This window comes from Nyctibius grandis, chromosome 5 (assembly GCF_013368605.1).
Source record: "Nyctibius grandis isolate bNycGra1 chromosome 5, bNycGra1.pri, whole genome shotgun sequence".
NCBI lineage: Eukaryota > Metazoa > Chordata > Aves > Nyctibiiformes > Nyctibiidae > Nyctibius > Nyctibius grandis.
Window position 1 is genome coordinate 54,444,297 of NC_090662.1, and position 14,228 is coordinate 54,458,524.

The window sequence follows — 14,228 nt, forward strand, 5'->3', positions numbered from 1 at the left end:
ACCCCAAGACTTGCAAAGCAAGCAAGTAAATGTCGTTTGACATGACGACCTGTTTCCCCAGTTTGTGCTGTTGCCCATATTACATGTGAAAACATATCAACAGATACATGAACATATTTGAGCCTTCCAAATTCTGCAATGTGAGTAACATCCATTTGCCACAGTTGCAACGCACACAACCCTCGAGGATTTATCCCTATCCCAATTCCCATGCCAATTTTCTGACAATTAGGACAAGCACTAACTAATTCACGTGCTTGTGCCATGGTGAGCTGAAATTGTTTTGCTAACATTTTCGCTGATTGATGAAAGAATTGATGGGATAGGCGAGCTTGTTCAAATAAATTCGGTGATATTTGCGTATAGGACACAAGTGTGTCTGCTTTATTATTGCCAATGCTCAAACCTTGATCAAATTGATGACTACAAATGTGAGTAACAAAATAAGGTACCTCTCTGAGGTTTATTGCCTGATGCAACTGTAGCAAAATGGTGTAAAGTCGTATATTCTTCACTGGTCGTATAAAAGCTCTCTCAATTCGATTTACAATGCCTGCTGCATAAAGAGAGTCTGTTACAATATTTACAGGTAAGTCCTTCCATTTTATAAAGACCTGGTATATTGCAAAAAGTTCAAGTGTCTGCAATGAGTCCTCAGTTTGTCCTGAGAATTTGCAATGTTTCCATTGTCCATCCTCTTGCCAGGTAATAACTGCTGAGTGTGATCGCTTTCCTGCATCAGTAAAAACAGTTAGTCCAGTCACAGGTATCTCTGATCTGATAGGTTTTTCTTCCCAATCCTGTTTTCAAATAAACTGTAGATTTTTATCTCTTGGCAAATGTGTTACCAATTGTCCAGTAAAGTCCTGTAAGGCCATTTGAAAAAGAGTTGACTGATTTGTTAACCACTGTAGATATTCCTTTCTGATAGGTAAATAGATAGCATCTGAGTCTAGTCCGGTAATGTCTGTAATCCTTTTATGTATTTTGATAAGCAATTGTGCTATTGCTTCCACTCTGGTACAAATTGTTGTTTTAGGATGAAAAACCAAAGAGTCCACTCGAGCATTGCCTTCTGCAATAAACCCAGGCAAATTAGTATGATTTCTTACATGTAAAACATAAAACAATGCAGTTTGGATTTGAATTTCTTGCCACAGAGCTTGCAGCAATTCAAAAACACACTGATTACATATATGCTCTATAACAGATCTATCCAATTGTTTTATAATGCCAGCTACATATGCTGAATCAGTAATCAAATTAAAGGGAACAGGAAAATTCTGAAATATTTTCAATACAGCTCGTAATTCTACCACCTGAGGTGAACCCTTTTGTTGTACTACCATAGATTCCCACTTGCCATCAGAATACCAGACAAGGCCCGCCTTGCCTGTGTTCCCAGATCCATCCATAAAAATGGTAATTCCATCCACAGGAGTGTCTGCGCACCACACTCCCATGGCAATTGGAAGTTCCACACTCAATTTTATAACAGGATGGGAGGGCAAGTGGTAAACAACCTGTCCCGAGAAATTCTCCATGGCTGTTTGCAAAGCAAAGCTATTAGCCATACAGCACTCAAAATATTGAGCTGCAATAGGAACAGTTAGTGATGCAGGATCTCTGGCCACAAGCTCCCGACATCGCATCCGTCCTTTGATGAATAATCTGTGCCAATAGCTCCTGTAATGAATCTGATCATTCTGAATTCCATTGACCAATTATTGTATACGGAATTTGTCTATCAAACAAAGTGATAATTTGTATTTCCTAATTCAAATCAATACGATGTACAAATTTGGAATGTAGCCTGCTTTCTATTTCTGTAATCAGTTGCTGTATCTCTGCGCTGTTAAAGTTGTGTCCCCTGCTAACAATTGGAATAGAGACTGCAATCGTGACCACGTAAGCCCCAAGTACGGCCACAGCCATAACTTGAGCCTTATGTTCTACAGTACCCACTTTTGCACATGCCTTTACCATAGCATTCAAATCTGTTTTTCCAGGTAAAGCTTCAATGATCTTTTGACAATCAGCATTAGCATTATCCCTGTTTGCCACAGGTCCAAGGCTTGGCAGCCGCATAGGTTAACCCCACGTGGAAACACCAGTCTTGCGCTCCCTGCGGTTCGGGCTGCGAGTTAACTGCTTAGGCCTGGAACTGGTTGTGAAGATTCATTTGTGTCAGCACACAGTTTCTCCAGTTTCCCTGCTCTCTGCAGCTGGTTGTTATCAGCTGACCTTGAGCATTATACTTACACCTGCACAGCTTCACAAAATGCCCCAGCTTCCCACAGCGATGACACATCAAAACAGAGTTATCTCTCCCACTCAGCTTCGACTTCTTAAGGCAGTTTTTCTTAAAGTGACCTTCCTGTTCGCATGTATAACAACAATGAACTACCTTAACTGCCGCCGCAAAAATTTTTGCTAAATGCTCCATCTGAAATGTAGTGGTTCCTACTTTCCCGCAAGCATCCATTAGTTCAGTTAAGGTGGCATTTGCCATCCCTGCAACAACTTTTCTGCAGTCCTCACCTGTGTTGTCTTTCGCTAAGTATAGTGGTAATGCTTCTTTTACAATTTTCCAATCTAACAGTTGCCAAATATTTCTTCCCTCAGGACCCGCACCCACAATCACCGGATATGCTTGTGGAATTATAACTCCTTCTAATAACGCATCTCGAATGACCCCTTTCCATTTCACTCCTCCCTCACCTCCCCCCCCCTTCCCCTGTATACGCGGGCGGACGCTGACCCTCTCCCTCACCTCCCACATTACCAGATGGACGCAAACCTCCCCCCCCGCCCTGATCTAAAGGTGGAGTAGGGATTTGCAAAGGAGGTTGAGGTGGCCCTAATACTTGTCCCGAACTCAGAGGGAGGTTTTGGGGAGACATAGTCACGTGTCCCGAGGCGCTGGCTGAACGATGCTGCTGCAATTCCGTCTTTAATTCTTCCAGTCGTCTACCAAGCTCTGTCATGTCAAGTTCATGTCCATTTCGTGATGGTAATGGTCCTTTAAGTCCTTGTGACTCTGGTACTGCTGACTCTGTAAATGGAGACTTTAACGGTGGTCGTTTAGCGCCGGAATGTAAACTTTGTTCAACAGACTCAGGAAACGGCGAATCCGGTAAAGGTGGATATGAAGCAGGTTTACCCTCCTTCTTGTTCTCCTGCTCAGCCTCATCCGTAGAGAGATCAATGAGAGGGAGGGGGTTTCGGAGGGGGTTTCTGCCAAGTCTCCTGTTCAGCGTCTGAATCAATTAGTCCAAATCGAGCTCGTGTTTTAGGGCGCACTACCGGTCCTGATGGATCTGTATCTATTTTTCTCGCTCCCTGCTCCTCGGCTTTTTTCGGAGCCGTCCGTACCGACGGCGATAAAGGAGCTGCCACCGGTACAGCCACTGGGGCCGTGGGAGGTGTTGGTCCCGCAAACAGTGAGGGGGTAGTAGACGTCTGCGGTCCTAAAGCCATAAAAGCTGAATGTGTGACTTCTCTCTCTGCTTTTATTCCTTTTAATGCTTCACTAACCAGCCTCCATGTAGCAGACAGTTTAAAGGCTTCCTTATCACCACTTGACACCGCATTCCAGAGAGAGTCACCAATCTTCTCCCATAAAGGCACTTCAATGACATCATTAAAGGTTGTAAAATGTCCTTTGTCTTTTGCCCAAAGCAGTAACTGCTTTAACGCAGCTTCGTCATATTTAATTCCTCTCTCAGAGAGTATATGTTGGAGGAGTTTCACCACTGCCACTTCTGTCTTGGTCAGGGTAGACCCCATTCCTCCCCCAACTGCCTGGGAAGCCCTACCCAGGTTTTCCTTTGCTAGCAAAACTCAGGCTTACCGCATCCGTTCCTGCCGGTGCGAAAATCCAGTGCCGGGACAGCACTCTACAGCTGGCTTCCTCTCACCCTTCCCTTTCGTGCCGTTGTCCGCTGCTTCTCCGCAGTCTCCGGCCGAAGGCCCCTGGTCCGGGGGAAAGTCCCTGTTCGGGCGCCACTTGTTGAGAGGGCATGGAGTAAATGCATGCAGACCAATATGATCGTTAAGCAGATCTCGTTTATTCGCATATCTGAGGGTACATTTATACTATTCTATTTTTGTACACACTCTGTGTACATGTCATTTCTATTATGATTGGTTAGTATGCTTTGTTCACACGCCTCTATATTAGTTCTGATTGGCTTATGCTAAAAAGTTATATCTTGCAGGTGCAGTATTCTTTCTTATTTTTCAACTTCCCTATATCTTATTTTTCTCATAGCCAAGGTCCTCAACTTCCCCCATAGCTTGTTGGTCTCATAGCCAAGGCCCTTGTTCTGTATTACGATTGGCTAGTTCATCACCACCCCATCACCACCCCCTGGACATGCCTGGACATAGCTCGTTCAGTACTTGACCGTTGTCCCGTGGGAACCCCACAGTACTGCTCTCACAACTTCAAGTCATGAATCAACTTCCTTGAGACAGTTGAATAAAAAAAATGACTCACTGTACTTTTATTTTCATCCTTATAATGTGACTGTCTCTTTTGTTTCTTGGATACTTTTCACTTCAGTAAAGATTTTTGCTTACAGTGTATTGTCATTAGGAGTCAGAATTAACATGATTTATAACAGATAAACAAGTTACTTCTTTGGAGATGGTGTTTTAAAGAGATTTCCAAAATGTCTCAGAGATACTCCACTAGTTTACCAGTCAGATGCACTAAGTTCATTAATTTAGTTTTGAACGTAAGTGAAGGGTAAAATCTGTGAGTTGTTAGGAACTGGTGTAAAACAAACCGGTTTTCCTGTGTCATAGAATCCTAGAATCACAGAATCATAGAATAGTTTGGGTTGGAAGGGACCTTAAAAGTCCATCTAGTTCCAACCCCCTGCCATGGGCAGAGACACCTTTCCACTAGACCAGGTTGCTCAAAGCCCCATCCAACCTGGCCTTGAACACTGCCAGGGAGGGGACATCCACAGCTTCTCTGGGCAACCTGTTCCAGTGTCTCACCACCCTCATTGTAAAGAATTTCTTCCTTATATCCAATCTAAATCTACCCTCTTTCAGTTTAAAACCGTTCCCCCTCATCCTATCACTACATGCCCTTATAAAAAGTCCCTCTCCCGCTTTCCTGTAGGCCCCCTTCAGGTACTGGAAGGCTGCTATAAGGTCTCCCCAGAGCCTTCTCTTCTCCAGGCTGAAGAGCCCCAACTCTCAGCCTTTCTTCATAGGAGAGGTGCTCCAGCCCTCTGATCATCTCAGTGGCCCTCTGGACTCGCTCCAACAGGTCCATGTCTTTCATGTACTGAGGGCCCCAGAGCTGGATGCAGTACTCCAGGTGGGGTCTCACGAGAGCGGAGTAGAGGGGGAGAATCACCTCCCTCAACCTGCTGGTCACACTTCTTTTGCCTAGTCCATTGACCTGCATGATCAGTGTCTTCCCACCCAAAGCTCCAGGTACAGAGTCTGGCTGGCCTGTTACCCCGTCCTCCAGAAAAGGTAACATTTACCACTTTTACTTTCAGTTTTTCAGGTATTTTTCATCTATGTCCTTGTCAGAAAGGTCCTGCTCAGCTTTTCACCTGTATTCACAGGTCCGCTTTTGAATGGATAAATAATCCAGAGCTCTCAGTGAGTTTCAGGGCTTTGTCTAGTATGTAATATTTCTTTCTAAGACTTTTCCACGATAGCAGTAATGTGCAACAACCTGCTGAAAATGCAGATCCAGTGATACAGAACTATACACAGGCTTTAAAACTTCCTAACTCTTCAGGGCACGTGGGTGCGTGCAAAATTTAGATATATATTATGCATCAGAAAATATCTGGGAACAGTAATAGATTAACAGCTTCAGAGTAGTTCTCGGAGCCTGCTTCTAAATCAGTTGGTACAGTAGTGCTAGAGAAACCAAGATCTTCGCTCCTGTGGCCCTGAAAGCAGAACAGGAAATTTAAATGACTCTTTTGCTGCCTTGAAGTCATTGCCTAATATTAGCCCTGTCAGCGCCTGGCTCTTTGTCAGTCAGAGCACAGGAGGAGGTGCTGCACAGCCAGGAGAATATGACCAAGGCTTTTAAATACTGTTGCTTGGAAAGTCTTATTAATGGCTGCATGTAAGATCGATGTGCAATAATTCTTTCAAGCAGTATCTTTTTAAAAGCCTTTAGCAATCTGTCATCCTCGTCTCCCTCCCCCCAGTCAGAAAGCCACATTAGTCAGGAGCAATCACACGGTCCTGGGAAGTTTCAAACTACATCTGCTGATGCCATCAGGAAGATGCTACTGTGCGGGGGCACAGGTGCAATTACATTGACGGCTGCTTCTTCTTCTCAACTCGGGTAATCCTGGAGGGACAAGTGGAAAGAAAGGGGGAGGCGAGTGAGATTCTATCAGGTGCATGGGAGCAGTACCGAAGAGAAAAATGGAATACCCTCTTCCAGGAGACAAAGATCGCGCTGTCTGTGAGTGTTAGCTCAGCTTCTTCAAATCTGTGTTTTGAGAGAGGGGGAAAGATTTCAATAGTTTTTCTTCTGAGTTTAGCCGCCTGTTCAGCATATTTTAGCTTTTGCTGTCACTGTGGTAGAAATGTATAATCTTTTTTTTAATTCATAACTTGTAGTAATTTTGGAGGTGGTTTAAACTCCCACAGTGTTTTTATCATATTGGAAATCTCAGCTTTGGAAAAACATCCGTATTTTAGGAAGAGATCTTTAAACCTCTTATTTTGTGCAATGGTATTAAATATTACGTCTAAGGTTAGTCTGCTCCATTAGCTGTGGTTGGAAACTAGAGCAGGGGTTTACTAGGTAGTAATATTTATCACAGTAAAGGACATTGGGTGTGGGAAGCCCCTGTCTTTAATGGAGAAATCCTGAGTCATTTACTTCATGATGCATCAGCAAAAATAATTTGGGTGTGGCTTTGATTTTCAGCTGCTATTGTAACCAGATTATGAAAGCTAACAGTGTCTTAATGTGATTTGTGATTGCGAAAGTCTTTCTCAGAATACGCACAAAATGCCTTACATATTAAAGTGAAGTATCTGTGCTTGCAAGGCTGCAATAGATGTAAGTATTTGAGTAGATATCTATCAAAAGTAAGCTCTTTTCCAAAGCTAAGGAATTCTCTACTATAACAACCTTTCTATCATAGCAGTAGGCAACGTTGTATATGTTTGATTAACTTCTAATGTTTGGCTTGGTTTTGATTTTTTTGTATTTTTTCTGTAGGCTTAGAGTTGCAAACACAATGTTTAGTCTTCAGTTTAGGTGATGTTTTTTTTCTAACCAAGTCAGTGCTGTATGGCAAGTGACATTAAAATAAGCATTGGGAAAGGATTAAAGAACTAAACTAATTTAGTGGACTGTTCTTTAATCCTGCCTAATATATCTTGGGTTTACAATGAGACTCAACGACTTTCAACAGTGAAAAAAGGAGAGTTGTAATTAAATGTATGTATGTGAGTGAAGTAATTTTTAGTAGCAGGGATCTAAAATAAATATGCTCAGGGAGTTATAAATGAAGAGGAGGTATTTTCTTTCCTGATTCTGGAAACAGGAGCTTGTATAAACCTATACTATAAATAACTAGTTACAATTGAATGGCTTCGCTGGATGACTGACTGTAGTGAATTAGAAAAGTCATAGAAAGATAAGGTTTTTTTGTTGTCAGTCTCTGCTGAGTCCTCAGAAAAACCTAATTCTTAAAATTTTCAAAAAGTATATTCCTACTCAGTACACTGGCTGTTTCTGACTGCCTTGCTTCACTTATCAACAAGATTTTCCATGTATAACCTGTATGAAGTACACCAAAGAATAATGTCATTTTGTCTTCTGTCTGTCCTGGAACTGTATTCCATTTCCAGCACACATTTTGGACAAGTAGCATAACAAAAAAATGCCCTCGCTGTAAATGTAATGCCTGTCTCTTATATCTAGGTGGTCTCGGAAACTGATTTAGAAGAAGAAACTGAGAAAAAACTTCAGAAATAAATACAACATATTGCTGAAAAACCCTGTCTTGGTATCCTCACTTACTTTAGATAATATTTCCCATCAGTAACTGGTAGTATGATGGTAACATAACAATAAGTTGAATTATTAAAATTTTTTTTCTTCTCTACTTTGTAAATGATTCATTACCATGTCATTCTACCAGAGACAACTGGAAATAAATAAATGAACCTGACTGTCAAACATGAGTAATACTAACTGTACTGGTTATTATCCTAGTTGAGAGTGGTTGAAAGTAAAGATTCAAAAATATATGGAAATAGATTCCTCTAGAATAATATGATGCTGTATTAATAGGAAGATGAGATTTTATATTTTAAATTTCCTTTTCATGCCATTCACTGAAACAACCTTGCTGTCCCTTTACCTCACATTTTAACCTAAAAGCTTTCTCTCAAGTCTAAATTACATTTTTTTTAAATTGCAACCTATTACTGCTTGCAAGGATAAACTTTCTGATATGTCCTTTCTGATATGTACTATCTATAATATATGCAGAAATGTAAAATCAGTTCCTCTTTTTTTTTTTTTTTTTTTTAAATGTTGGACTGTTGAAAAAAGGAATCCACGAATTCTGGGCAAAGAAAATTAGGAGGAAAAAGGCAGATCCCTCCTATTTTCTCCAAGCAAGAAATAGATTTTTTTTTTAATATTATCATGGCATTTGCAGGTGAAAACAGCTGAGCCTGACAATGCTGATGAATGACCAAAGAACTTTTCTCACAGTTAGAAGTGCATGTGCAAGAATACGTGCATATCTGTGATCTTTTTTATGGGAAAGAAGGCATTTAGGAGTGAGAGGTTCGGGTAAGGCTGTAAACTGGAAATTCAGAGCTATAATTTTGGGACATCAGACACATTATGAGATTTAACTATAGTTTTTAAAGCTTTGTGAAGATGAAAAATGCTTTATAAACATTAAGTATAATTACTTCTGTCTCATATTGAAACAAGCAGTATATAGAATAGGATATTTTAGTGGTATCATATTGCAATTCTGTAGTTGCATAATTAATAATTTTCTGATTCTTTTATAATATTGGAACTTCTGTCTGAATGTTCACATGCGTAAAATCTGTCCTTCAACTTTTAAAAATTCCTTTACTGGATTTTTTAGCCATTACTTACATAGGTCATGGTAGAAATTTGCTATAGACTCTTGGAGACATCCTCAGTGACTTATACAGACCACACAGTTTTACAAGTGACCGGCTTGTCAGTATCATTTAAAGTTGGGCACTATCTAGGACATGAAATATAATAAATAAACAAATAGTGTGTGTTTTTGTCTTAGCATAGGCTGATGTATGTATGCCATCAGTGATATTTCTAATAGAAGGGGGATGTCATCTTCAAATTTTCTGAGCAAAATGCAAAGCTGAGTGTGCTACACAGGAGACCTCACTCTTAATGGAAGAATTTTATGATCGGTTCATTAAGGTTCTTAATAATCTAATTTCACAAGGGCCTCAACCCAATTCTTATTCAATGCTTTCTTTACCGACATCTTACATGCTACTAATGATTTCAGAAAGGGGAACAACAGTGGTTTTACTTATAGCATAGGGGATTTTAGTCACACCATAGTTCTTGGTCATTTAGGTTAATAAAAAATGAGGTTTTCCAATATGCACTTAAATTCCACTAATAATAGTTTAGAAAAGAATGGGAAAGAGAAAACATGTGGAGTGAGAGAAACGTGTTAGAAGAGGATTGTGGTAGCCTGACTACTTTCTGAGAAACTGAAAGAGAAGAACCCTTATCTAGTCGAAGGAATATGTGATAAACATTCAAGTTAAATTTTAATCAATTTTCATTTGCGCACTCAATAATCAGAAAACTGATTTCTGGTTCCGAGCAGTGATAAAAAATTGCAAATCTACACATAATGAGACCCTGTAAAAGCCTTTGAAAAGTTAATCAGAGGGATTTTACATAAAACCTAGTAAGACACCTGCATTCCACCTCGATTACAAGAACAAATAAAATTATTCATCCTAGCTAGGGGCTAAAGTTTTGTTAACATTTGGAGAGATGGTGTGTTTTTTACTATTTCTGTAGAGTAGAAAATGTACTAATTACTGTTAGATGGAAGGTTTTGATGTTGCCAAATACTCAGTAAGAGGGAAGAATTGGACATTCTTACATCTATGCAGTATTTCAGTTACTAAATGCAGCATTCAGGATTTTAGCTAATTCTGTCTTCAGTGGACAGAATCTCTGTCTCTCTCTCTGCCTTCCTTCATCCATTTTTGTGAGGAAATCGAACCAATCTAAACAGCATTAGACCAGTTTTCTTGATCAACTTTTAGAAAATTACCTCATCGTGGATGAACAAGTTGCGCCCTGAGATACTAGTGGAAAAACTCCTTGGTATATTCGGGTTATTTTGCCAGCTGTCTGCATGTAGGTGAGTACCAATAAAGTACAAGAATAGGCATGTGTCAAATGATGGCTGTCCTTGCTTGTGACAAGTGTGATCAAGATGATGATTAAGATGGTGGACAGGTCTGCCAAGAGCCTAGATATGATTCCTTGGAGGCCTGCCTGGAGTGAGCATCAAAACTATGATTTTGAATAAAACATTCTCTGTTCACCCACTGCTTTGTCTATGTGTCTTCGTCTAAACGGGGAAAATTCTGGCTGGTTCTGACTGAAATCTCCACGCTACCCTAAAGCCTCTCGTGTGGGGGTGTTCAGGTTGTTCAGGTGTGCTGGCAGTGCGCAGTCTGGCTCTGTATCAAAACCATTTTAAGAAGACAAGGTTATGCATATCCATTCATATTCCGAGTTTTGTCCTAAAGTTATTAAGTGAATTTAACAGTGTCTTACATAAAAGAAGTATTCTAGTCTATTATGTTTTCTTTTCCACTTTAACTAAGTGATTCTGGTAAAGCGGCAGAGAAACGTACCTTCTTTCCAGCCAGTCCAGAACAGCACATTGTTTAATTAGATGCATTTGAAAAAGTGCTCAACCATGGAGGAAGGGTGTCACACTGGAAAAATTCCCACAAGGAAATGAGTCATTGATCTATCCTAGTGTTTTTCACAATCATGTTCGTTGTGGCTGAGGGCAATTGCCTGTACCTGTGAATTGCTGCGAATGTTTGAGTTTCAGGTAATGAGTGGACACTGATTTTGTTGCGAGTAACTCAAGCAGAGCGTGCAAACGTATGAATTTGCATGCTTTAAATAGGTAAAAGTGATCAAAATAGCACTTTGGTGATGGGATTAAAAAAAAAATCCCTAGAGGTAACAAGTTAATTTTTTCAGCTAGTATGAATGAGTGCTTCCAAGTTTTTTTGTATGGCAAGCAGTCGTTTGAGATTTGGCCATGTTGGTACGTGGTCATAGTAGATGGGCGGCCTTCGCAGCTTGCACCAGCAAGTTAATGATAGTTAATGTAACAATTTGTAGTGGTTGTTCTGTTGGGGGTTGTTTCAGCAGACCGCCACAGCTGTGCATTATTTACTGTGAAGTTTTTACTTCTTATTTACAGTATTTTTGTTATCTCATTGATAGTATGTTGTAATTCTTAAAACAATTTGTGTTCTTCCTATGCAGTTTGCTAGTGTTCACATACTAGCGTGGGACACTGATAAAATTTTTCAGAGGTCAGAATGAATCCCTAACTAACTAGGCTGTTTAAGACTCATTGCGGAGAGGTTTTCTTAAAAATGAAGTCTCTTTACATGTCCTGAGTAGAACTAGAGTTAGCATAAATATCCTTTCCATCAAATCTATCCTAGATACTGCCATATATGTGGTTGTAAACAGAAAAATAAGTTAAGTAAATATAGTTATCTGATGCAGATTTCAACAGGAAATTTCAGAAGTCTATATAGATAAATATTTAAACATGTAAAAACCCACTTTCTGGCGATCAGAATTCCCTACTTTCTCTAAGAACTTGTTGTAAATTAGTAGTTTTGCCAGCAGCTTAAAAAAGTTGGGTTTTTGTTTTGTTTTGTTTTTTAAATAACTGATACTCCTTTGCCAGAAGTGCTAGTACCATCCTTGGAGAGAGCAGAAGCCTTTTTCTAATTTGTTTTTCCATTTCTGTAAAACACTCTGTAGGTACCTGATCAGGTTACACTGAGGCTTCATGTATTAAAGTTTGAAAAGTGCTCTAGTTTTAAAGTTTTTTTCATTAGACATGGTTCAAAGTGTAATCTATTCAATTTTTATAAACTTTAGGAAAACAGTGTCATTAAGTGTTCCAGAGTGACACAATAATATTTTAAAATATATTACCAAATACATAATTTATTTATTGAAAACATGGAAGTTATAAGATAAAGAACCCTGTCAGGTAACCTAGAAAAAATATTGCTGTGGGAAAAGTTGGTTGGTTGCATGCTTATTTCTCATCACATTGTTTTGTATGTTGACTGTCTTGCAGCCTCTTTCATTTTGGTCAGGATAAAACTTAAGGGAGATATTTAAAGCAAAATTTTGGCTTCTTTGCTATTAACTGTGTTGGTTTTTTCCCTGTTCATAGAATCACAGAGTGGTGTGGGTTGGAAGGGACCTTTAAAGATCATCTAGTCCAACCCCACTGCCATGGGCAGGGACACCTTTCCACTAGACCAGGTTGCTCAAAGCCCCATCCAACCTGGCCTTGAACACTGCCAGGGAGGGGACAGACACAACTTCTCTGGGTAACCTGTTCCACTGTCTCACCACCCTCACAGTAGGGAATTTCTTCCTAAGATCTAATCCAAATTTACCCTTTTTCAGTTTAAAACCGTTCCCCCGTGTTCTATCACTACACGCCCTTGAAAAAAGTCCCTCTCCTGCTTCCCTGTAGGCCCCCTTCAGGTACTGGAAGGCTGCTATAAGGTCTCCCTGGAGCCTTCTCTTCTCCAGGGGGAACAAGCCCAACTCTCTCAGTCCCAGCCCTCTGATAATCTTCATGGCCCTCCTCTACACTCGCTCCAACAGATCCATGTCTTTCCTGTACTGAGGATCCCAGAGCTGGATGCAGTACTCCAGGTAGGGTCTCATGAGAGCAGAGTAAAGGGGCAGAATCACCTCCCTCAACCTGCTGGCCACGCTGCTTTTGATGCAGCCCAGGATATGGTTGGTTTTCTGCGCTGCAAGTGCACATTGCAGGTTCATGTTGAGCTTCTCATCAACCATCACCCGCAAGTCCTTCTCCTCAGGGCTGCTCTCAAGCAATTGATCGCTGGTTGTGTGGTTGCTGTATGCACAGTTGTGTTTTGTGGGAAACAGGAATGATTTTTAACATTGTTTTTTTCTCATTTTTCTTTTTTTAATTCTGTTTTCAGAATTCCCCACTCTACCAATATCTGCAGGATTTGGGACATACAGATTTTGAAGTATGTTCATCTGTGTCGCAGAAGGCAGAACAATGTGCAGCAGCGGAAAGCCAGACAGAGCAGACTGTGCATGCTGTCCAGAAAGTGAGCGCTCTCCTGTTCCTGAGTATTTATCTGCTTGAAAGAGAACCACATTACTTTACAGATAGGCAAAATCAGAGGGGATAAAGATAAATCTCTCACTGTATTTTAAAAAAAAAAAAAAAAAAAAAAAAGCCCCAAACATAAAAACCCCAATCAGTTGTCATATGTTGTCTGCAGATGTGTTTGTAAACGCATGGTTTGCCAGTATGGAGTGTTTCTTTGCACTTAGGTAAGCTAGGGAAGCAAGAGACTTTGATAATGATTTTTTTGAGTGTTGTAAATTAACTTGTTTACTGAATATTATTATGTTAGCTTAGCATGACATTCTGGGAATAAAACCTGTAATTTTCTGGAACAGAATATTTATGGTTCCCAGCCCTTCTCAGGCATTCAGTTGCTAAATATCGCTTACTCTGTGACAAAACATTAAGAAAGAGGATTTCTGGGAAGTATAAATACTATAACCATTCTGAATGAGATAGTAGAACTGTGCTTAGGTTATGGCAATTTTCTAACAGTAACAGCTGACAAGGATCATCAGCTGATTAGCGCAGACTTCTTATTTCTCTGTTGTTTTAAGTAAAGGCTTGTGGAATTTTTTGAACATTTTGATATTAAAGTCATGCTTGAGAATTTGGCCATTTAACACCTACTACAGCCTACACATTTTTTGTTTTCCTTATTAAAAATAAATGGTATTTTGCTGTTATTGGTAGTGTAGAAGCAATGTGACTCAGATGAGGAGCTGTAGTGTGAGTGAGGAAATTCCTCTTTTGAGGCAGCTAATGTAG

The 14,228-nt window shown here is 40.1% G+C and overlaps 1 protein-coding gene across 2 annotated transcripts in view; it reads left to right on the plus strand.

Moving 5' to 3' along the window:
- The window catches only part of VEZT (vezatin, adherens junctions transmembrane protein), a 66,598-nt gene that overhangs the window by 10,342 nt on the left and 42,028 nt on the right, over positions 1-14,228 (plus strand). For both annotated transcript variants that reach the window (XM_068400552.1, XM_068400554.1), the window contains exon 2: positions 13,303-13,437. In XM_068400552.1, coding sequence (XP_068256653.1) covers positions 13,303-13,437 — 135 coding nt within the window. The remainder of the gene's footprint in view (positions 1-13,302; positions 13,438-14,228) is intronic.